The sequence below is a fragment of the Ovis canadensis genome, chromosome 5, assembly GCF_042477335.2.
Source record: "Ovis canadensis isolate MfBH-ARS-UI-01 breed Bighorn chromosome 5, ARS-UI_OviCan_v2, whole genome shotgun sequence".
Lineage (NCBI taxonomy): Eukaryota > Metazoa > Chordata > Mammalia > Artiodactyla > Bovidae > Ovis > Ovis canadensis.
Window position 1 is genome coordinate 54,935,414 of NC_091249.1, and position 25,218 is coordinate 54,960,631.

Sequence of the window (25,218 nt, forward strand, 5' to 3'; positions counted from 1 at the left end):
TCTATCTTCCACTTCTGTTGTTCCTGAGTTATACACTAGTCAGTTAAGTAAAATGTTTTCCTGAGTTCTATGAAACACTCTAGAAAATTTAATTGCACTCTTGGAGAGAGTCATAGGGAACTCCAATATATAGCCAGGAGATTAGTAGCACAGGTGATGACATGTACTAGCAATTGGTTTCTGAAGTGGGGTCAGTCTTAGAGGACTGAAGCTATGGGATATTGGGCTCTATCTAGGCAGATAGTGTGAGAACTGAATTAAGTTGCAATATGCCAATCTAGTGTCTGGAAATTTGCTGGTTGCTTCACAAGTGGGGAAAACCCCACACATCTGGTTATCTGAAGTGTCGGAAAGCGTTGCTGAGAGTAGACACAGGACATGTCTTCTCCTTTATATCCTTCACTTAATCAGCTATTCATTCTGCCCATCTTTGGCAATCCAAATAACCAATTTTATTTAATTAAGCCTACTATTGGCTGAACAAGATTCTGAAGGCCACCAATGCAGAATAAATAGGGCAGATAGTGATATTTAAAATTCCAATCTAAATATAGCAAAAGCCAGCTTTATTATGCAATTTGCATTACTTATGTATTGCAGCACAATATAAAAAGGGTTGTGCTCCAGAAAGAAAAAAATAGATCTATAGTTCCTAATTTATAATGTCTCTTTGTCTGCTTGTTTTTCTCTAGTTTTATGACTTGGAAAATCTTATCTGAACCAGTAGCTTCTGAGATATTATCTCCATTGTGAGTTTCTAGCTTCTTGGAAGTGTTTTCTGTCTTTTGTTTTCCATCGCATTTGTGGCTCCCTTTTCCCTGGAGCTGTCAACAGACATGTCAATGGAGAATAGAACTGCTTCCTCTGACTTTATCCTCCTGGGGCTTCTAGTAAACAGTAAAGCTACAGGCATTGTCTTTGCAGTTATTTTGGCTATTTTTGTGGTGGCTGTAACTGCAAATTTGATCATGATATTCTTGATTCACATGGACTCCCACCTCCACACCCCCATGTACTTTCTGCTCAGCCAACTGTCCATCATGGACACCCTTTTCATTTGTACTACCGTCCCAAAGCTCCTGGTAGACATGGTTTCCATACAGAAGACCATTTCCTTTGTGGCCTGTGGCATCCAGATCTTCCTCTACTTGACCATGATTGGATCAGAGTTCTTCCTGTTGGGCCTCATGGCCTATGACCGCTATGTGGCTGTCTGCAACCCTCTTAGGTACCCCCTGTTGATGAACCGCAGAGTGTGTCTCCTTCTGGCTGCTGGTGCCTGGTTTGGTGGGTCCCTGGATGGCTTTCTGCTCACCCCTATCACCATGAATGTCCCCTACTGTGGATCCCCCATCATCAATCATTTCTTCTGTGAGATCCCTGCTGTTCTCAAATTGGCCTGTGCTGACACATCCTTGTATGAAACCTTGATGTACATCTGCTGTGTGCTCATGTTGCTCATCCCCATCTGTATTATCTCAGCCTCCTACTCCCTCATTTTGCTCACTGTCCACCGCATGCACTCTGCTGAAGGCCGGAAAAAGGCCTTTACCACTTGTTCTTCCCACTTGACTGTAGTCAGCATTTTCTATGGGGCTGCCTTCTACACTTATGTGCTGCCCAAGTCATTTCACACTCCTGAGCAAGACAAGGTAGTATCAGCTTTCTATACCATTGTCACACCCATGCTCAATCCTCTTATCTACAGCCTCAGAAACAAGGATGTCATGGGAGCATTTAAAAGGATATTTGCACAATGCTTATCCACATAGAAGGTACTCACAAGTGATGCTTAGAGATTCAATAATCTCGGAATAGGTTTTCCCAATAATATCCTCAGTGTGTTTTGTTTCACAGAGACTATCTGTGGCTATTAAATATTTTTTTTAGAGGTGACAATTTAAGAGGATTTACCTAGCCTGGTTTCTTCCTTTTAGGTGAAAGGAACCCAAAATATTTCATTAGTTATTCAGAGTCTATTTGGCTAACTGTCAAAATAATGTATTATTCAGTTCAGTTCAGTCGCTCAGTCATGTCCGACTCTTTGCAACCCCATGAGCCACAGCATGCAAGGCCTCCCTGTCCATCACCAACTCCCAGAGTCCACCCAAACCCATGTCTATTGAGTTGGTGATGCCAGCCAACCATCTCATCCTCTGTTGCCCCCTTGTTCTCCTGTCCTCGATCTTTCCCAGCATCAGGGTCTTTTCCAATGAGTCAGCTCTTCACTTCAAGTGGCCAAAGTATTGGAGTTTCAGCTTCAATATCAGTCCTTCCAATGAACACCCAGGACTGATCTCCTTTAGGATGGACTGGTTGGACCTCCTTGCAGTCCAAGGGACTCACAAGAGTCTTCTCCAACATCACAGTTCAAAAGCATCAATTCTACAGTGCTCAGCTTTCTTTATAGTCCAACCCTCACATCCACACATCACCACTGGAAAAACCATAGCCTTGACTAGATAGACCTTTGTTGGCAAAGTAATGTATCTGCTTTTTAATATGCTGTCTAGATTGGTCATAACTTTCCTTCCAAGGAGTAAACTTCTTTTAATTTCACGGCTTCAATCACCATCTGCAGTGATTTTGGAGCCCACAAAAATAAAATCAGCCACTGTTTCCACTTTTCCCCATCTATTTGCCATGAAGTGATGCCATGATCTTAGTTTTCTGAATTTTGAGCTTTTAGCCAACTTTTTAAACTCCTCTTTCACTTTCATAAAGAAGCCCTTGAGTTCTTCTTCACTTTCTGCCTTAAGGGTGGTGTCATCTGAATATCTGAGGTTATTGATAGTTCTCCCAGCAATCTTGATTCCACTTGTGCTTCCCCCAGCCCAGCGTTTCTCATCATGTGCTCTGCATAGAAGTTAAATAAGCAGGGTGACAATATACAGCCTTGACGTATTCCTTTTCCTATTTGGAACCCGCCTGTTGTTCCATGTCCAGTTCTAACTGTTGCTTCCTGACCTGCATACAGGTTTCTCAACAGGCAGATCAGGTGGCCTGGTATTCCCATCTCCTTCAGGATTTTCCACAGTTTATTGTGATCCACATAGTCAAAGGCTTTGGCATAGTCAATAAAGCAGAAATAGATGTTTTTCTGGAACTCTCTTGCTTTTTCCATGATCCAGCGGATGTTGGCAATTTGATCTCTGTTTCCTCTACCTTTTCTAAAACCAGCTTGAATATCAGTAGTTTTAATCTATTTTTATTTTGATTTATGTCCTCTTAAACTTATCCATGGCATGGTTTTCTCATTCAGTTCAGTTCAGTCGCTCAGTCGTGTCCAATTCTTTGAGCCCCCATGAATTGCAGCATGTCAGGCCTCCCTGTCCATCACCAACTCCCGGAGTACACTCAGACTCACATCCATCGAATCAGTGATGCCATCCAGCCATCTCATCCTCTGTTGTCTCCTTCTCCTCCTGCCCCCAATCCCTCCCAGCATCAGAGTCTTTTCCAATGAGTCAACTCTTCGCATGAGGTGACCAAAGTACCGGAATTTCAGCTTTAGCATCATTCCTTCCAAAGAAATCCCAGGGCTGATCTCTTTCAGAATGGCCTGCTTGGATCTCCTTGCAGTCCAAGGGACTCTCAAGAGTCTTCTCCAACACCACAGTTCAAAAGCATCAATTCTTTGGTGCTCAGCTTTCTTCACAGTCCAACTCTCACATCCATACATGACCACAGGAAAAACCATAGCCTTGACTAGATGGACCTTTGTTGGCAAAGTAATGTCTCTTTTAATAAGTTGAGGACCATCCATATTGTTTTCCATATGGCTATACCAATTAACATATACTAACAGTGTCTACCTTTACTTGACATTCTCACCAATTTGTATTCTGTCGATAATTTTATAAAAGCTATTTTTAATAGGCATGAGTTGGTATTACAATATGGTTTCCATTTGCATTTTCCTGATGACAAATATTGTACACATTTCATAACCCTGTTGGCCAACGTATATCTTCTTTGGAACAAGGTCTATTTGCGTACTTTGCCAAATTTTATGTTGAATTATACAATTTCTTTATTCATTTATATTTTGCTACTAGGTTTGGGGGGGGGGGTGCTTTCCTGGTGTCTCAGATGATAAAGAATCTTCCTGGAATGCAGGAGACCCAGGTTCGATCCCTGGGTCAGGATGATCTGCTGGAAAAGCAAATGGCAGCCCACTCCAGTATTCTTGCCTGAAGAACTCCATGAACAGAGGAGCCAGGTGGGCTACAGTCGACGGAGTTGCAAAGAGTTGGACACAACTGAGCAACTTATATTGAACTGTATAAACTCCATATAAACTTTGAATATTCAACTGTATCAGTTTCATGATTTTCACATATTTTCTTCCGTTCTATAATTTGTTTTTATATCTGATTGTTTACTTTGCTAAGCAGAAACTTTTTAGTTTGATACAGTCTTAGTTCTTAATTTTGCATTTTTGCCTGTACTTTTAATATCATATCCAAAATTGATTGCAAGATCAATGCCAAGGTAGTTATTTTTTCTATTTTCTTCTAGTAGTCTTATGGTTATAGTACCTATGTTTGAGTCTTTAAACCATTTATATTTTCTTGTGAGTTGTGTGAGATAGGGGCTTAGTTTTTGTTTCTCAATTCATTCATTCATTCACACATTTATTTACTTATTTGTGTTTTGTATTTGTATATTGTGTTACTGACATGTTTTATTGAATTAATTGCCTTTTCTTGTTACTTATGATAGGCAACCCTGTCAAAGATTAGTTGACCATATATGCATAGGTTTATATATGAGTCAATAAACCCATACATATATTCTATTCCTTTGGTCTGTTTCTCTTTCTATACCAGTGTCTTATTGTTTTATTTAATACAGCTTTGTAATGTATAGCTTTGAAATCCAAAATACATCTCCAGCTCTGTTCTTAAATTTCAGGATTGCTTTGGTTGTTTAGGTTCTGTACAAATATTACACATTGCTTCCATCTTTGTGAAAAATTTCAATGGAATTTTGATGGGGATGGCACTGAGTCTGTAGATCAGTTCAGATTCAACACAAGGGAAGAAAGTGTTTTTGTTTTCTTATTTGGTTATACTAATTTTCAAGTGATTTCTTTAAAAATTTCCTTGAATGCTCAATGTATATTTTCTTATTTATTATTCTATCAAGTATAATAAGACATCATGAAACATTATCAGTTTTTAAATTGATACATATTATATTGCATGACAAAAATTATAAAATGTCGCTCATGTTTTTTTCCCTTTGCAATATAGACATTTAAGATTATAAAATATCTAGTCATGAATTAATATTTTTTTACTTAAGCATAACAGTGGATAAGCAAATATTGATATCCACAATTTGATGTCTCTGATGCCGAGGAAATCAGAGGCAAAGGATAAGGCTGATATCCAAAGTATCCAGGTTTCCAGACTCTGGGGTTTTGGGTATAGGACAGTTTTAAGAGGTAATTCAGTCAGTTCAGTCACTCAGTTGTGTCCGACTCTTTATGACCCTTGGAATCACAGCACGCCAGGCCTTCCTGTCCATCACCAACTCCCAGTGTTCCCCCAAACTCATGTCCATCCAGTTGGTGATGCCATCCAGCCTTCTCATCCTCTGTCGTCCCCTTCTCCTCCTGCCCCCAATCCCTCCCAGCATCAGAGTCTTTCCAATGAGTCAACTTTTCGCATGAGGTGGCCAAAGTATTGGCGTTTCAGCTTTAGAATCAGTCCTTCCAAAGAACACCCAGGACTGATCTCCTTTAGGATGGACTAGTTGGATCTCCGTGCAGTCCAAGGGACTCTCAAGAGTCTTCTCCAACACCACAGTTCAAAAGCATCAATTCTTCAGTGGTCAGCTTTCTTCACAGTCCAACTCTCACATCCATACATGACCAATGGAAAAATCATAGCCTTGACTAGATGGACCTTTATTGGCAAAGTAATGTCTCTGCTTTTGAATCTGCTATCTAGGTTGGTCATAACTTTCCTTCCAAGGAGTAAAGGTCTTTTAATTTCATGGCTGCAATCACCATCTGCAGTGACTTTGGAGCCCCCCAAAATAAAGTCCGACACTGTTTCCACTGTTTCCCCATCTATTTCCCATGAAGTGATGGGACCAGATGCCATGTTCTTCGTTTTCTGAATGTTGAGCTTTAAGCCAACTTTTCCACTCTCCTCTTTCACTTTCATCAAGAGGTTCTTTAGTTCTTCTTCACTTTCTGCCATAAGGGTGGTGTCATCTGCATATCTGAGGTTATTGACAGTTCTCCCAGCAATCTTGATTCCAGCTTGTTCTTCCTCCAGCCCAGCGTTTCTCATCATATAGTCTGCATAGATGCACGGTGCATAAGCAGGGTGACAATATACAGCCTTGACGTACTCCTTTTCCTATTTGGAACCAGTCTGTTGTTCCATGTCCAGTTCTTTTTTTTTTTTTTTTTTTTAGTTTTTTATTTTTTAAATTTTAAAATCTTTAATTCTTACATGCATTCCCAAACATGAACCCCCCTCCCACCTCCCTCCCCATAACATCTTTCTGGGTCATCCCCATGCACCAGCCCCAAGCATGCTGCATCCTGCGTCACCATGTCCAGTTCTAACTGTTGCTTCCTGACCTGCATACAAGTTTCTCAAGAGGCAGGTGAGGTGGCCTAGTATTCCCATCTCTTTCAGAATTTTCCACAGTTTCTTGTGATCCACACAGTCAAAGGCTTTGGCATAGTCAATAAAACAGAAATAGATGTCTTTCTGGAACTCTCTTGCTTTTCCATGATCCAGCAGATGTTGGCAATTTGATCTCTGGTTCCTCTGTCTTTTCTAAATTCAGCTTGAACATCTGGAAGTTTACGGTTCACGTACTGCTGAAGCCTGGCTTGGAGAATTTTGAGCATTACCTTACTAGTATGTGAGATGAGTGCAATTGTGTGGTAGTTTGAGCATTCTTTGGCATTGCCTTTCTTTGGGACTGGAATGAAAACTGACTTTTTCTGGTCCTGTGGCCATGGCTGAGTTTTCCAAATTTGCTGGCATATTGAGTGTAGCACTTTCACAGCATCATCTTTCAGGATTTGAAATAGCACAACTGGAATTCCATCACCTCCACTAGTTTGTTAATAGCGATCCTTTCTAAGGCCCACTTGACTTCACATTCCAGGAGGTCTGGCTCTAGGTGAGTGATCACACCATCATGATTATCTTGGTCGTGAAGATCTTTTTTGTACAGATCTTCTGTGTATTCTTGCCACCTCTTCTTAATATCTTCTGCTTCTATTATGTCCAGACCATTCCTGTCCTTTATTGAGCCCATCTTTGCATGAAATGTTCCCTTGGTATCTCTAATTTTCTTGAAGAGATCTCTAGTCTTTCCCATTCTGTTGTTTTCCTCTATTTCTTTGCATTGATCATGAGGAAGGCTTTCTTATCTCTCCTTGCTATTCTTTGGAACTCTGCATTCAGATGCTTATATCTTTCCTTTTCTCCTTTTCTTTTCACTTTTCTTCTACTCACAGCTATTTGTAAGGCCTCCCCAGACAGCCATTTTGCTTTTTTGCATTTCTTTTCCATGGGGATGGTCTTGATCCCTGTCTCCTTTACAATGTCAAGAACCTCATTCCATCATTCATCAGGCTCTCTATCAATCAGATCTAGACCCTTAAATCTATTTCTCACTTCCACTGTATAATCATAAGGGATTTGATTTAGGTCATACCTGAATGGTCTAGTGGTTTCCCTACTTTCTTCAATTTAAGTCTGAATTTGGCAATAAGGAGTTCACGATCTGAGCCACAGTCAGCTCCCAGTCTTGTTTTTGCTGACTGTATAGAGTTTCTCCATCTTTGGCTGCAAAGAATATAATCAATCTGATTTCGGTGTTGACCATCTGGTGATGTCCATGTATAGAGTCTTCTCTTGTGTTGTTGGAAGAGGATGTTTGCTATGACCATTGCATTCTCTTGGCAAAACTCTATTAGTCTTTGCCCTGCTTCATTCCACATTCCAAGGCCAAATTTGCCTGTTACTCCACGTGTTTCTTGACTTCTTACTTTTGCATGCCAGTCCCCTATAATGAAAGGGACATCTTTTTTGGGTGTTGGTTCTAAAAGGTCTTGTAGGTCTTCATAGAACCATTCAACTTCAGCTTCCTCAGTGTTACTTGTTGGGGCATAGACTTGGATTACTATGATATTAAACGGTTTGCCTTGGAAATGAACAGAGATCATTCTTTCATGTTGCATTTCAGACTCTTTTGTTGACCATGATGGCTACTCCATTTCTTCTAAGGGATTCCTGGCCACAGTAGTAGGTATAATGGCTATCTGAGTTAAATTCACCGATTCCAGTCCATTTTAGTTCACTGATTCCTAGAATGTCGATGTTCACTCTTGCCATCTCCTGTTTGACTACTTCCAATTTGCCTTGATTCATGGACCTGACATTCCAGGTTCCTATGCAACATTGCTCTTTACAGCATCGGACCTTGCTTCTATCACTAGTCACATCCACAACTGGGTATTGTTTTTGCTTTGGCTCCATCCCATCATTCTTTCTGAAGTTAGTTCTCCACTGATCTCCAGTAATATAATAGGTGCCTTCGGACCTGGGGATTTTCTCTTTCAGTATCCTATCATTTTGCCTTTTCATACTGTTCATGGGGTTCTCAAGGCAAGAACACTGAAGTGGTTTGCCATTCTCTTCTCCAGTGGACCACATTCTGTCAGACCTCTCCACCATGACCTGCCCTTCATGGGTGGCCCCACACAGCATGGCTTAATTTCATTAATTAGGCAAGGCTATGGTCTGTGTGATTAGATTGACTAGTTTTCTGTGAGTATGGTTCGTGTGTCTGCCCTCTGATTCCTCTCACAACATCTACCGTCTTACTTGAGTTTCTCTTACCTTGGACGTGGGGTATCTCTTCACAGCTGCTCCAGCAAAGTGCAGCTGCTACTCCTTACCTTGGACGAGGGGTATCTCCTCACAGCCGCCCTTCCTGACTTTGAAGGTGGAGTAGCTCCTCTGAGCCCTCCTGCTTTTGTTATGACCCTCTGGAGTTAGTTCTACCTCAAGTGTCCTCCTGCCCTGTGACACTCAGGACAATGGAAGGAGACAAGCTCAGTTAAGATGCAGAGGAAAGCCTCGTTGTCTGATCAAGTTGAAGAGGTAAGGCTCAATTAAACCTGACACTCCAGGACACATGAGAAAAGTTCCCATCAATATGACTGCCTAGGTTCCTTTTGCTGTTCAGTTTCTCAATCATGTCCAACACTTTGCAACCCCATTGACTACAGCCAAGCTTCCCTTCACTGTCTTCTGGAGTTCAAACTCATGTCCATTGAGTCAACGAAGCCATCCAACCATCTCATCCTCTGTCAGCCCCCTTCTCCTCCTGCCCTCAATCTTTCCTAGCCTCAGAGTCTTTTCCAATGAACTGGCTCTTTGCATCAGTTGACCAAAGTATCAGAGCTTCAGCTTCACCATCAGTCCTTCCAATGAATATTCAGGGTTGATTTCCTTTGAGTTGATGGGTTTGATCTCCTTCCTGTCCAAGGGACCCAAGAGTCTTCTCCATCACCACAGTTTGAAAGCATCAATTTGAAAGCTTCCAGGTACCTTTAAGAACTATTTTATGGGGATTTCAGTAAGCTAACTTACACTTATTGCTTAATAACAGAGGCAGCAGAGGTCCTAGAGAGACAACCACATTAAAAATGACTTTTATTTTTTTATACTATAAATAAAACACATAAAAGTAATTAGCCTCCAACTAAAATAAATAATTTTTTTAAAAAAAGAAGTGTCCAAAATTTACTGCTTAATCACAGAAAAAACAATCATGAAACCATTCATGTAATGTCCCCACACATCTATGGAAAACATGAATAGCTCTCCATAACCATCTTGTGCCTCTCTCTTGTTGAGCTATCTTTAGGCATTTAGAAAAGTTGTAAAGTTAGTAAGTTTCCATGCACTCTCAACCAACTTCTACTAGTATTAACATAATATATACCCATAAAAAGTTGTCAGAACAAGGAAGTTAATATTTCACCCATGTTTTGACTCTTGCCATTGTTTTTGTTGGTTTTTTTTTTCCTCATTCAGGATCCCACACAGTATCTAGTCGTTATTTTCCCTGAGTCTCCTTCAGTCTGTTCCCTTCCTGAAATATTGACAACTTTGAGGAATATCAACTGCTTATTTTGTCGAATCAATTTGATTGTCATCATTTCTGAAAGTTACTGTTGTATCCCTAGATAAAAAATGTATTTTTAAACACAAAAATTTAGTTTTTCCTGTTAGATGAAAATTATAGAAATAAAATTGTGTAGTTTGTACTCTTAGTCAGCTTGTATTTGAGGAGAATACTAATTTTTGCAGTGAGGGAAACACACAGCATGCACATAAAAATGCATTACAATCAAAAGCACAAGAAATTTAACAATAGTAAGAAAAGATAAATACTAGAGTAGAAAGGGACTTCTGAAATCCAAGGTTGAGATCACTAAAAAAAATATAAATAAAACAACTCTTGATTAGTGGCAAAAGATATGTATCCAAAATGCAAATAGATATCATATTACTCAAGTGAAAATACCAAAAAAATAAAAAAGAGGATTCAAGAAACTAAAAAATAAAATCAGAATTCTTGTTGTCTGCCTTTTCAAAAAGAACATTTACTGTCCAGAGTTTCTGCTATTTAAAAAGTACAAAGAATGGTCACAGACTAAGCTCAACATGAATTATCTGAGAATCAGACATGGGAAACAAAATCCATAGAGCCTGTTACTGTTACTGAACCTGAACTTGAGTACTCTCATTCATCCACAGTAAAGTCAATCTTCTGACACCAGGTTGTGGTGAAGAAAAGTACATAGTTCATGCAGAGTACCAAACAATAAGAAATGGACTTCCTGGTGGCTCAGATGGTAAAAAAAAAAAAAAATCACCCTGCAATGAGGGAGACCTGAGTTCAATCCCTGGTTTAGGAAGATCCCCTGCAGGAGGGCATGGCAACCCACCCCAGTATTCTTGCCTGGAGAATCCCCATGGGGAGCCTGGCAAGCTACAGTCCATGGAGTCACACAGAGTCTGACACGACTGAGTAACTAAGCACACACACACACACACACACACACATAAGAATGGGTACCTCATGCTCAAAAGACTCAAAAGACTCAAAATTCCCAATGACCTTCAGAAAATGGGTTTCAGAGGCAAGATGAATGAAGGGGCTGCAGGATGCACGATCAGATCTTTTACAATTCTCTGACTGGTTGGCCTCAAGATAAAGTTTTAAGTATCACTAATCTTCTGGTTTCAATTGGTCTGAAGTCTACATGCTTGTGGTCAACAGTTTTCATCTATTAGGGCTTTACTTCTGAAAAACAACTTTGGAATGTTCCTCAATCCTTTATATTTTTCAAGGAACTGGGAATTTGGTGTTTCTGCTTTATGACTGGTATATAGTCTAAATTTTTACCAGTATCGCAGCTCAGTGTGTATTCTTTATTTCTACATCTTCACATTTCCTAATTATTAACTCTTGGGCTGGCGTATTTAGACTCAGAGGAGGCCTGGGAGACTAAAGCAAAAGCCTTTTACTTCAAACAACAGGGATGCAGGAGCTTGTATATGTTTTCTCAGTATCTATTTCATTTATTTATGCTCTGATTTTTATGATTTCTTTCCTTCTATTAACTTTGGATATTGTTTGTTCTTTCTCTAGTTGCTTTAGGTGTAAGGTTAGATTGTTTATTTGAAATTTTTCTTATTTACCGAGGTAAGATGGCACTGTTATAAAATTCCCTCTTAGAACTGCTTTTGATGAAACCCATAGAGTTTGCATCATCATGTTTTCATTGTCAGTTATTTCTAGGTATTTTTTTCAATTTCCTCTTTGATTTCTTCTAGTGTATTTTTAAATTTCAATTGTTGTACTGTTCAGTTCTGATTATTTGTTATTTAAATATTATAATTCTTTGTTAATTTTTTTAATTAAAAGAAAATTGCTTTACAATATTCTGATGGTTTTTTGCAATATATCAACATGGATCTGCATTAGGTATACATATATCCCCTCCTTCTTGACCCGCTTGTCACCTCTCTCCCCATCTCACCCCTCTAGGTTGTCACAAACCACTGGTTTTGGGTTTCCTGCATCATACATCTAACTCCCACTGGCTATCTGTTTTATATGTGGTAATGTATATGTGTCAATGCTATTCTTGCTTCTTAAATTGTGCCTCCATCTTTTTTTTCTGAGATTTTGGATCATCTCTACTATTATTATTCTGAATTCTTATTCCAGCAGATTGCCTATCTCCTCTTCATTTAGTTGTTTTGTGGGGGTTTATCTCATTCCTTCATTTGCAACATATTTCTCTGTCATCTCATTGTGTCTAACTTTCTGTGTTTGTGGCTTTCTTTCCACAGGCTGCAGGATTGTGGTTCCTCTTATTTCTGAATATCTGCCCCTTGATGAGTGAAGCTGGTCCAGTGGCTTCTGCAGGCTGTCTGGGAGTAGGAACTGGTGCCTTCCTTTCATGGGTGAAGCTGGGTCTTGTCCCTTTGATGGGTAGGGCCATGTTAAATGGTGTTTTGAGGTAGCTGTGAGCTCAGTATGACCTTAGGCAGTCTGTCTGCTGAGGCTGGGATTGTGCTCCTATCTTGCTGGTTGTTTGGCCTGAGGCATTTCAGGTCTGGAACCTATAAGCTTTTGATCTTGAGGCTGAGATGAAGACCTCTGAGAGAGCTCATACCAATCAATATTCTCTGAGGTCTCCTCCACTAGCGTCTTTACTTTCACAGTGAGCTACAGTGAATCCCCACCTCTTCAGGAGAACTTCCCAGACCCCTAGTAATAGCTAACCCCAGCTCCTGCGGAAGTACTTTGTGCAGTGTCCCAATGCACATGAGGTTTTGTGTGCACTCTCCAAGAGTGGAGTCTTTGTTTCTTCCAGCCCTGTGGAGCTCTCTCACTCAGGCTCCACTGCCCTTTAAAGCCAAATGCTCTGGGGCTTCTTCCTCTGGATTCCTGATCCTTAGACTTTCTTCGAGGGCTACTTTAATGTTGGAGCATCTCTGTATGGTCTCTGTGTGCTTAATACTATTTGGTGCAAGGGCTACTTTTAGTAGCCCTCTTTCCTCAGTGCATGGTGATTTTTACCACCCTGATAGAAGATGTGACTAAAGTTTTGGTGACCCGAGCCTGCACTGGTTGTTAAATGGGGCCTCCCTGTTGCTGCATGGTTGTTACTGCAGTGTCAGAGGCAGGGTCTGCTCCTTAGTTGTAGGAGAAGAGGCTCCTAGATCTGTTTCTTTGCTGCAATTCTGACCTGTGATGTGAGGTAGGTGGGATGGGAGCATTCCCAGTGAGAGAGAAGCCACTGATTTTTCCTCCCCTGGAGCTGATCACCTGTGAGTGTGTTACAGGTTTCACTTTTCAACCATTGTGCTGGCTCACTTATTACAGTGTTATTTGGACTGCTCTTAGCCCCACCTTATCTGTGGATATTCTGGCAGTTGACCTTAGTATCTCTAAGGCACTGTTTTCACCAGGCTACCACTGTAGATCCACCAAATCAAGACCTAGGACTGCAGTAATTGTGCGCCTGGAACCACTGTGGGAGCTCTGGAGGCAGCTCAGATTCTGATCTACTTCTATCTGAGTGCATACATGCTCACAAAGCCCACAGATGCTAAAACTAGGCCCATCTCAGCTTTGGGAGCACTCATACATTCAGAAGTTCCACAGGTGCTGAGTCTACAGAGCCAACACGGGGGTAAATCTGTAGCTGCTGCAGCCATAAGCAGAGATTTCAGCTCTTCTTCCTTAGTTGCACAGTCCCTAGTGCTCAGGTGTGATTTCAACCCCACTTCTGCATGTGCTCCTCCAACACATGTCTGCTCCTGAAGCTGCCTGAAGCACAGGCACCTGCCCAGGTAGACAGGTAGACAGAGGTGGAGGCATTGGTGGGTGAAGTCCACAAGCCCATCTGGTCCTGTGGGACTGGAAGAAGCAGTTGTGAGCTGGGTGAGAAAGCCTACTCAGGTTGGCACCCCTCCTAATACCAGCAGAGGCTGGGGCAAGAATTTGGGAAGGGGACTACAGTGGCAGCCCTGCGCCTTGCACACCACTCAACAATGGCACCCTTCTTTAGTAGCTGCTCAAGCTTCTTCCATGAAATTTCTGGTTTAGGAGCTCCTTACTCCCATCTCTTTGCAGCTAACAGTTTCCCCTCCCTGGGCCCACTTTCCAAATCCCGTGTTCCAGCATCCAGCCCCCTTCACATCAGCAGAGACAGATTCAGGCTGGGTGTTCAGGGTTGAGGCATGGACCATTCATGTAGGTTTTAAGGTTGCTATGTTCTCTTCCAAGTCACTAACGCTACCTCTCTGTCCCAGCTGATCTCTCCACAGGTGAGGGTGCTTCCCTGAGTTAGGGAACCTCTCCTCTCTTTCAGCTCCCCCCAAGGGTATAGTTGCTTCCTTTTTTTTTTTTTTTTCTTTAATTTGTCCTACCAAGATGTGTGGGGATTTGCTTGTCATTTCAGGTATCTGAGATCTTCTGCTAACATTCAGTAGGTGCTCTGTGAGAACTGTTTAATTTGTTGATGTATTATTGATGTACTTACAGGGAGAGGTGAACTCCATGTCCTCCTGTTTCTTCATTTTGGCTCCATCTCCTGAAAAATCTGTTTTGAAACTAAGTTTTCTCTTACTCTTGAAAAATAGTTGAGCTTTGTTTATGTACAAGACTGATAGTTTTATTCTAGGCATTTTCCTTTGAGACTCCTCTTATCTCAGTTTACTCAGATATATATTAATTTCCCTATACTTATAGATTTTTCTCTTAATTTTAAAAACATATTGTTTTTATTTTCAATTTTATTTCATTATTTGAGAGAGTACAGTCTGTATGATTTCAGTGTTTTAACATTTTCATATTGCTTTTATGACTCAGAAAACTGTCTACCTTGGTTAATATTTTTGAATGCTTAAAAATTATTTGTATTCTATTTTTGGAGGTGAAATATGTCAGTCTGCATTGTGTCAGGGTTGTCTCTTTATTTTTTTTTTCCATTCAGAATTTGTTTCCAATCGTTTGAGCCTTTCAGGAAGAAAAAGATCATTTGAAGATGTTCACTTGAAACATATTGCTTACTAAGTTTATTTCTGAAAAAAATCAAAATAATAAAACTTTATCTCTTGAGAAATTTTAACCCTGAATCTTCTCCTTGTGATTTTAAATATAAACTCTGTATGTGGACAGTGATGAAATGCACTTCAAGGCATCAATTTTCACAGCTAACAAGACTAACAGTGAATAATTCTTAAAGAAGGAAAAATTTTGAAATAGAAAGAAGAGGAATAAATAAAAAAACTTATTTTTATAAAGGAAATTGATTGTATATTAGAGTAATGAATAGAAAGGAAACAAGAAAGAATGAAAGGAGAAACAAGAAAAAAATAAACACAGAAACCACTACCACTTTATTGAATCAGTTGACAGTGCAACAAAAGTGTTTTCTATAATTTTTCTTTCTATGAAATATTCTTAGGCTTTTGAAAGAAACAACCTTTTTCATACAATGTTTAAAAAGAAAACTCCTATTTGATTAACAGCATCACAAATAAGCATAACCTTCCCTCTCATCTTTATCAACATTTTCAGCTGAGTCTATCTTTCACCTTTTATGTGTGTGTTAGGCATTCCACTATTCACTAGTACTCCGTCTGTTCCACCTAATTTGCTAATGACATTAGAGAATCACTGTGAACATTGCAAAGACTGATAAATCAGAAAATAGATGTCTTAAAATTTCATGTAACTGTGTGTTATCCTTGGTATTCCTAATAGCACAAGTACCTATAAAATGATCAATACACTTTAATGGAAATTACCAACTCAACTTAATTGTGCTAAAATGCTGAGACCACCATTTAACACTTAACGTCCATTTGCAAAAATTCACCTGGATTTTGGCTGAGTTATGTTTGTACAACTTTATAAGAAAGATTCTCTGTTTTATTGGAGAATACATGAGAAAATTACTTTTTAAAATATGCCATTTTATATTTAAATAGCATTATCTGATATGGTGGTTCAGACAGTGAAGAATCCACCTGCAAAGTGGGAGACCTGGGTTCAGTCCCTGGATTGGGAAGATCTCCTGGAGGAGGGTATGGAAACACTCCAATATTCTTGCCTGGAGAATCCCATGGACAGAGGAGCCTGGCAAGCTACAGTTCATGGGGTTGCAAAGAGTCAGACACGACAGAGAAACTAAGCACAGCACAGCACATCTGACATGGGTGGAAGAATAGATATGACTAAATATTTAAGCAATTTGTATTAATAATTACAAAAAGAATAAAATAAGTATGAATTAAATTTATACATCTCTTTCATAGGAAAAGAATACCTAAACACCTCTATTCAGACACTTCAGAGGCATTTCACTATGATTTCATCTTATACTGTAAATAAAAGGAAAATATAGCAAAATATGTACATGTAAGATTTCTTCTTTATACCCAAAGTGTCATCCTTATAGTCATATTAAAAAAGGAAGACTGGATGTGTAGAAAAAACTTAAGGAAACTCCAGAAAAACTTTTCTCCCTTTAGACTTGTCTAAAAAGAATTCATGATAAACATTTCTTTTCATTTTTTCAATTTTAAAATATATATGAAAGATAATTTATAATTTATTGTTTTTATAATTTTAAAATGTTTAGCTCATGCTGCATGTATTGCTTAAGAAAAATAAATTCATCAAAACTTCATTCTGCAAATGGTGTATCTCCTTAGACAAATATATTTTAACACTAAATAGATGGATAAAATATTAACTTTGTACAGATATTTTTACAAAAATTACATGCCAATTGTAGGAATAAATAGTAACTCATAAAGTATTGTCTTTGAAGTAAATCTACCCAATTTTAGTAATAATTCAAAGACTCTCATGTAGAGTGGATGTCATGATTTTCTGCACTGTGAACATTCTGGTTCAAAAGATCAGTTTCTTTTTTTTTCTTATGCTGATGCCCTTCCTTAGCTGTCTTTGCAAGACGCTCTTCACTTCTTTGTTCCTCAGGGTATAGATGAGAGGGTTCAGCAATGGTGTGATCACAGTGAAGAAGAAACCGACAAACTTGCCATGTTTTGAAGCAAACTGGTTCTTAGGGTCTGTGTAAACCATGGCCACTGTCCCATAAAACATGAAGACCACAGTGAGGTGGGAGGAGCAGGTAGCAATGGCTTTCTGCCTTCCCTCCTCAGATTGGATTTTACCCAAAGTTTGAGCTATGTAACCATAAGAAGTCAGGATCAACCCCATTGGCAAGATGGTAAAGAAAACAGCAGAGATTGTCATCTGCCACTCAGTAGTGGAAGTGTCTCCACAAGTTAGTCTTATGAGAGAAGGAACCTGACAGAGAAAGTCATCCAGACAGTGGTGGGCACAAAACGGCAGCTGGAATGTGATAGGTGTTTGAGTAACAGATTCAATCAGTCCAGACAGCCAAGATGTAAGCACCAGTTTCCAACAGAACTGAGGATGCATGATGATAGTGTAGCGCAAGGGCTGGCAGATAGCAACATAGCGGTCAAAAGCCATCACCACCAGCATGACACTCTGTGTGGCACCAACACAGAGCACCATGCCCAGCTGAATGATGCATCCTGGGTAGGTGATGCTCTTATCTGGCCCCCGCAAGTTGAACAACATTTGGGGCACAACAGTCGTGGTGAAACAGAGATCCAAGAAAGAGAGATTGCTAAGAAAGAAGTACATGGGGGTGTAGAGTTGACGGTTCATGTATGAGAGCAAGATAATAGTCACATTGGAGAGAATGATCATGGTGTATAAGAAGATCACTATCCAGAAGAGAACCATTTCTAGCTGGGGAATTTCAGAGTAGCCAAGAAGTACAAATCCCACTGGGAAGCTCTTGTTGGTGCTTCCTGTTGCTTTTGGCATAGAGTTTTGGACATAATTTTAAGGAAAAAAAATGTGAATAGATTTGAGAAAAGGTTAACTAGACAGGAAAAGAGTTTGTTTTCCATAGGGTCTTGGGAAATGGGACATATTGGTGATTTTCATACCTTAGACCAATAGCATACAAAGCTGAGTTTAACAAAGAAAGGAGTATTCATTAAAAACTAACCCTGAGATTCATTCCCATAATCTGTAATCATAACATCTCCATCAGACATCCTCAGATAATCACCTTAGATCACATACATTTTCCTCCCAGATTGTTCATGCCATGTTGAACAGCAAGCTTTTGCTTTGAAATATGTAGTTATCTAATTTATCAGGGTACAATTTGCAGTTTGGTGATATGAATAGGAACACATGAAATGGAGGTCTAAATAGTGATGCCCTGAACATAAATAATTTTTAGTGTCTGAAGAACAGAAATTTGGGATAGGAACCATACCAATTTTTAAATGAGGCAAAATTAAGTTGAATGTTTTACCATTTTTAACTAAAGCAATTTAAATTCACTTAATAGATAATTTTAAAATATGCATCAATATTCTCATCTCATGAGTAGCTACAATAACTCTTACCCCAGGTGTATCACATGAATTATACCAATTATTATATAATAATTCTGAATTATATGAATAATTGTAAAATATTTTCAATAATCACTTGGGGATAACACAAATCTTTAATAACAATAAATAATAGAAAAATCAAACTAATAAAATTATAAAATATGTATTTTTAAAGCTTTACATCATGGACAGGAAAGCAAAGAAAGGTGATTCATGGGCTAATGCTAATTAGCAAAAAGGTATGGTATTAGTTTTGGGTATCATTGTCTTGGGGTATTAATTTTTTCTTCTAGGAACTTTATAATAGTTCAGAGAATTTCAAGAATGTAAGAGGCATCAAAGACAAAAATACAGTTAGGTATATAGAATTGATATTTAGACTGTAAATTTACATTTTGCTAGCGGTCAAACAATACAAAAATCTGAGAATCATTACAGAGGTCTGCTACTATTCAGTAGTAAGTTTATGTGTATTTATTTAGAACCTGTCACATGCCAGGCACTGTGCTATGGCATGGGGATATCAGACTCTTTGTGACTCTATGTACTGTAGCCTGTCCAGCCTCCTCTGTCCATGAATTCTCCAGGCAAGAATACTGGAGTGGGTTGCCATTCCCTTCTCCAGGGGATCTTCCTGACACAGGGATCGCACCCGGGTTTCCTAGAGTTGCAGGCAGGTTCTTTATCAACTGAGCCACCAGGGAAGCCCCAAATGGAGAGAGAAGAAATCCTTAATGCAGGCCCATGGAAGAGAGAGCACGTGAAAAAAAAACAAGCAAATAAATCACAAGTAGTATTCAACTATTTTAAAGATAATTCTAAAAATGATCATTTTAAAATCAAGAGTATTGTCATTAAGGATAAAAATGGAGGATATGAGAACAGAAGAGAATCATTTTACTCAGAGAAAACAGGAAGACAAAGCAGTCGAGTACTGAGGAAGTGTGTTTATACAAGGAGTCCAGCTGGCTGACAGAATGTTAAAGCCTTGTACACTAGATGTGGTGACACATGTCAGATGAACTCAGCTTCTCTGTGCTAAGTTCCCATGACCATGTCCTGAACTGATTTCGTTTTCTTCCTGCAGGATTCCTGAATCAACTATAAAATATCCATTTGCTTTACCAGACTGTATTGTTCCTTTAGTTCTCTCATTATTTGGAGTCTTTTTCATGTACTTACCTTCACTTGGCTCAAAATGTGTCAGACTCGATGTTTAGAAATGAATGACCAAGTTCATATGGATTTATTTTTAAATGATATCATGGGCTCATTTGTCATTACGTTAAAAAAAATTAAGTCAAATATATATGTATATATGGAGAAGGAAATGGCAACCCACTCCAGTGTTCTTGCCTGGAGAATCCCAGGGATGGCGGAGCCTGGTGGGCTGCCGTCTATGGGGTCGCACAGAGTCAGACACAACTGAAGCGACTTAGCAGCAGCAACAGCATATGTGTGTGTGTGTGTGTGTGTATATATATGTGTGTATATATATATATTTACAAATTCCTTTGAATTATTTTTAAAGATTATTTTTTACTATATAAACACATTTTATGAGCAGTATAGTATATATCCCTGGTGACTCAGTTGGTAAAGAATCCACCTGCATTGCAGGAGACCTGGATTTGATCCTTGGATCCGGAAGATTCCCTGGAGAACAGAATGGAAATCCACTTCAGTCTACTCTAGTATTCCTACCTGGAGAATACCATGGACAGAGGAGTCTGGAGGGCTACAGTTCATGGGATCACAAAACGTCAGGCAAGAATAAGCAGCTAACATACAGATAATTTAGCAATATAAGTATGAAACAAAAACAAAAATAAAGTCACCTTTAACCCCACCATCAAATATGAATTTTTCTGTAAAACTTTGGTTTCCTCCTTTAAGAATATATTTTAATAAAGAATGCACATAGATATATAGATATAATATATAAACTGTATCTGCTATATAGTATACTTAAAATGTGCATAGCTCAATATTATACCTTTTACACATTCTCATGACTCTAAATACTTTTAGAAATATAATCTGCTTGAGTATAGTTTAATAATTCATAGTATTTTATGTTACTAACAAAGTTTATACAAAATATTTTATTTTAAATGTACCTTTTAAAATTTTTGATAACCTAAACAACACTCTATGTAAAAATTCCTTTATTCTATGAATGTATTTGCATTAAGAAAATATTGTCTTCTATAGTTTCAAATTGCTTTCTATGAAGGCTCTTCCCTGATCTATCACAAAAGGTAATTTTTATTTTTACTTTTCTCACAATCAGTAAGGATCATCATTTTTCCTATTTATAATTGATCAAGTAAAGAAATGAATCCCTATTATGAATTTAACTTGCATTTTTGTTACTTATATGTTTGTTTATGCAAATTTTTCTTCATCAAAATGTCTGTGACAGTTTTAACTTGATATGCTTCCTTTTTCTGATTTTTCTGATTAATAAGCAATGGGACACACTGCTTTTAGCTTTTGATACATTTGCACGATTCAAATTACAAATTCTACAAATTTAAATATATCTTATTATAGTTCATCTTTTTCTTCTCCCTATTTTCTGCAAATCCTAAATTACTTCCCATAGTATCTTTAAATTTATTTATTCATAGTTTATTTAAAATTTTTCATATACTTTTGCCTTACTGCTTGAGTTTTTAATTTTTTTAGATTCAAATCTTTAATTAGTTTAATTTTTAAATGTCAACCTTATATATAAAGTTTATTTCTAATTTGTTGCCATATTATCAGAGCATTTTACTAAAAAATCTTTTTTCAATTCATTGATGCACAATGATGATTTTGCTGTATTTATTTGCCAAGAGTTCAGCTACAATCATGGTTGCGGGTTTCATGCTCTGTTGTTATGATTACTGCCAAAAATTAACTAGTCTGTTAAGAGAATACTTTATCTCTCTTTCAGTATTTTTTAAAAAGGAAATTGAAGGGAAATTAAAATGGAGTTGGATTCTCCTGCTGTTAAGAGAGCTCTCCAAAATTAACCTGAGAAGACACTGATGAAGTGTAACTTAAGTATGTCTCTGCCTCAGTGGAATTCGGCCTTTAGAACATACTAATAAAGACTTCCAAAACATCTGCCAGAAACTCAAGATACTCATCAGGTCCTTACCTTAAAATGACTGATCATAGCCTATCCCATTTAGATAAATAATTTTTTCTTGTGTCAGAATACAGACTTTTGGTTTTGCCTTTGTTAGACCCTGACTCTTTCTTTTTCCCAGAATACTCTCAGTTTTGCTAAAATATGTCTCCTGAATTACATTTCTTAAGACCCTAAATAAATCTCTTTGTTTTTTGCAGCCACAATATTGATTATTGTTCAGCACTCTATTTTAATCAGATTATGATGCTAAAAATTTTTTGTGATGACACGTCATACCTAATAAATAGCTTTATATGTAGATATTTGCTTGAATAGGTAATCAACACATTTCTTAAGACTGACTCTGTTTCAGATTATCACATATAAAGTGTTTAAAGAAATCATTGAAATCTAGGATTTATTTTAAATTATGCTAAATAATAAACCAACTCTGTAGCTTTTAATATGGGGGAGTTGTAAAATTTATTTTTGTGATATAAGAAATGAATCTCTCTCAATGCAGGAGACCCCAGTTTGATTCCTCAGTTGGAAATATCCCCTGGAGAAGGAAAGGCTACCCACTCCAGTATTTTGGCCTGGAGAAGTCCATGGACTTATAATACATGGGGTCACAAAGAATAGGATATGACTGAGTGACATTCACAGGAAATGAAAGTGTCCAAAAAAATTTCAGTAACAAAACATTTTAAAATCTCAATTGTGTGTGTGGTTGTATTTTAACATATACTTTGTACATAAGTGAAAACATAGTATCCTTGAGGTTAGAAAGGGTACAGTAATAATCTGTTCATCTTAAAATACATCACGTTCCATGACATTCAACAGAAATGTGTATAGGTTTCCCTTAAGTCCAAAGACATATCATGACTCTTGAATTTATTAATATGTAAGCCTGATTATTTCTCTTTATTTTTAACTATTCTACTTGGTAAATGTAAGTAACGTACCTGGGTTGGAAAACAGATCAGTGGCAGAATGTGGAAAACATAAGTTAGCTTGCCTGAGAGCCATTCAGAAACTCTTCCTTGCTTTCCTTGATATCAGCCTCCCCTACTCTGAGCTACTCTCCAATTAAATATATGTCATTGTGTAGCCACCAGGGAAGCCCGTAGTCAACAGGAGATGTGATCAAAACAGTGAACCTTTCTTTCTATAAAGCATAAGCAGCACAGAGGGAACAGCACTTCCCAGGAGGTCCCTGAGGCTTAATCATTGCAGGTAATCAGCTGACAGTCCAGAAAAGTCTTAAAAGCCTACAAAATTGAAAAAAAAAAAAAAATCCTTTGTTTTAGCATATGAAATGAGGTAGAAATTTAACTATTTTCAATTAACTCTTTTTAATTGCTCTCCCAACAACATTATCAGGCAATCAATTATATATGCTAAAATGTAAAGTCATTGGTTTACTTATTTACAAATTTTTACTAAATGACTTTTTTTTTTCCTGTCCCTATGCTAGTATTAGGAAACATTAGAGATAAGAGAAAATCAAGAAGCATCAAAAATTATTCATCAATCTAAAATTGATTGTATACACTATTATATAATTTAAAAGTTAGAGGACATTAGATAATTCAAAGCAGTATTTACACAAGAAAAAAGAAAAAAATAAAGTTTAGGGACTGAGAATAAAGTAAAAGATGAAAACAACTCAGTTTTATCTTAGGCATGCATTGATGAACAAAATAAGTCTAAACAGGACTGTGTAACAGTTCATTAATGGTTACTCCATGAAGCATGGTAGAGAAGGCAATGGCACCCCACTCCAGTACTCTTGCCTGGAAAATCCCATGGACGGAGGAGCCTGGTAGGCTACAGTCCATGGGGTCGTGAAGAGTCGGACATGACTGAGAGACTTCACTTTCACTTTTCACTGTCATGCACTGGAGAAAGAAATGGCAACCCATTCCAGTGTTCTTGCCTGGAGAATCCCAGGGATGTGGGAGCTCTGTGGGGCTGCACAGAGTCAGACACGACTGAAGCAACTTAGCAGCAGCAGCATGAAGCATGGTAATATGTTTAACAAACCTGAAATTCTTTAAAACATATTTAAATGTAGAGGATTATGTCGTTGGCAAATGGTGAGAGTTTTACTTCTTCTTTTCCAAGAAAAGAAGATTCCTTTTATTTCTTTTTCTTCTGTGATTGCTGTGGCCAGAAGTTCCGTAACTATGTTGAATAGTAATGCATTCTATTGAGAGTGAGCATTCTTGTCTTGTTCCTGATTTTAGAGGAAATGCTTTCAATCTTTTACCATTGAGGATAATGTTTGCTCTGGGTTTGTTGTATATAGTTTTTATTATGTTGAGGTATGTTCCTTCTATGTCACTTTCTGGAGAGTTTTTATCATAAGTAGATGTTGAATTTTGCCAAAGGCTTTCTCTGCATCTATTGAAATAAGCATATGGTTTTTAATCTCTCAATTTGTTAATATGGTGTATCACATTGATTGATTTGTAAATATTGAAGAATCCTTGCATCTCTGGAATAAAGCCCACTTGATCATGATGTATGATCTTTTTAATATGTTGTTGGATTCTGCTTGCTAGGATTTTGTTGAGAATTTTTGCATCTATGTTCATCAATGATATTGGCCTGTAGTTTTCTTTTTCTGTGGCATCTTTCTCTGGTTTTGGTATCAGGGTGATGGTGGCCTCATAGAATAACTTTGGGACTTTTCCTTCCTCTGCAATTTTCTGGAAGAGTTTGAGTAGGAAGGTGTTAGCTCTTCTCTAAACTTTTTGTAGAATTCACCTGTGAAGTCGTCTGGTCCTGGGCTTTTATTTGTTGGAAGATTTTTTAATTACCATTTCAATGTCTATGCTTGTGACTGGTCTGTTCAAATTTTCTATTTCATCATGGTTCAGTTTTGGAAGGTTACCTTTTTCTAAGAATTTGTCCATTTCTTCCAAGTTGTCCGTTTTTGTTGTTGTTGTTGTTGTTGTTTTGGCATACAGTTGCCCACAGTAGTCTCTTATGATCGTTAAAATTTCTGTATTGTCACAGTTCCTCCATTTTCATTTCTAATTTTATTGATTTGAGTCTTCTCCCTTTTTTTCTTTTAATGAGTCTGGCTAATAGAATTTGTCTATTTTGATTATCTTCTCAAAGAACCAGGTTTTAGTTTTACTGATCTTTGCTATAGTCTCCTTCAATTCTTTTTCATTTATTTCTCCTCTGATTTTTAAGGTTTCTTTCCATCTACTAACTTTCACAAGCACCTCATGCAGCTCAATACCAGAAAAATAAACAACCCAATCAAAAATGGGCAAAAGACCTAAACAAACATTACTCCAAAGACATACCGATTGCTAATAAATATATGAAATGATGTTCAACCTCACTTATTATTAGAGAAATGTAAATCAAAGCCACAATGAGGTATCATCTCATACTGGTCAGGATGGCCATCAACAAAAAGACTACAAATAATAAATGACAGCGATTGTGTGGAGAAAAGGGAACCCTTTTACAATGTTGGTGGGATGAAAACTGATAATGGAGAACTGTGTG

General features: G+C 38.0%; 2 protein-coding genes across 2 annotated transcripts; one reads left to right on the forward strand and one right to left on the reverse strand.

The window, feature by feature from the left end:
• The first annotated feature begins 836 nt into the window (after positions 1-836).
• Positions 837-1,772, forward strand: LOC138441801 (olfactory receptor 2T11). Its single transcript, XM_069592865.1, has one exon. It carries the CDS (start codon positions 837-839, stop codon positions 1,770-1,772), a length of 936 nt encoding a protein of 311 aa, XP_069448966.1.
• A 15,229-nt stretch (positions 1,773-17,001) lies between these two features.
• On the reverse strand, positions 17,002-17,973 carry LOC138441594 (olfactory receptor 2H1-like). The gene has a single exon (XM_069592715.1). It carries the CDS (start codon positions 17,971-17,973, stop codon positions 17,002-17,004), a length of 972 nt encoding a protein of 323 aa, XP_069448816.1.
• Positions 17,974-25,218: the final 7,245 nt, after the last annotated feature.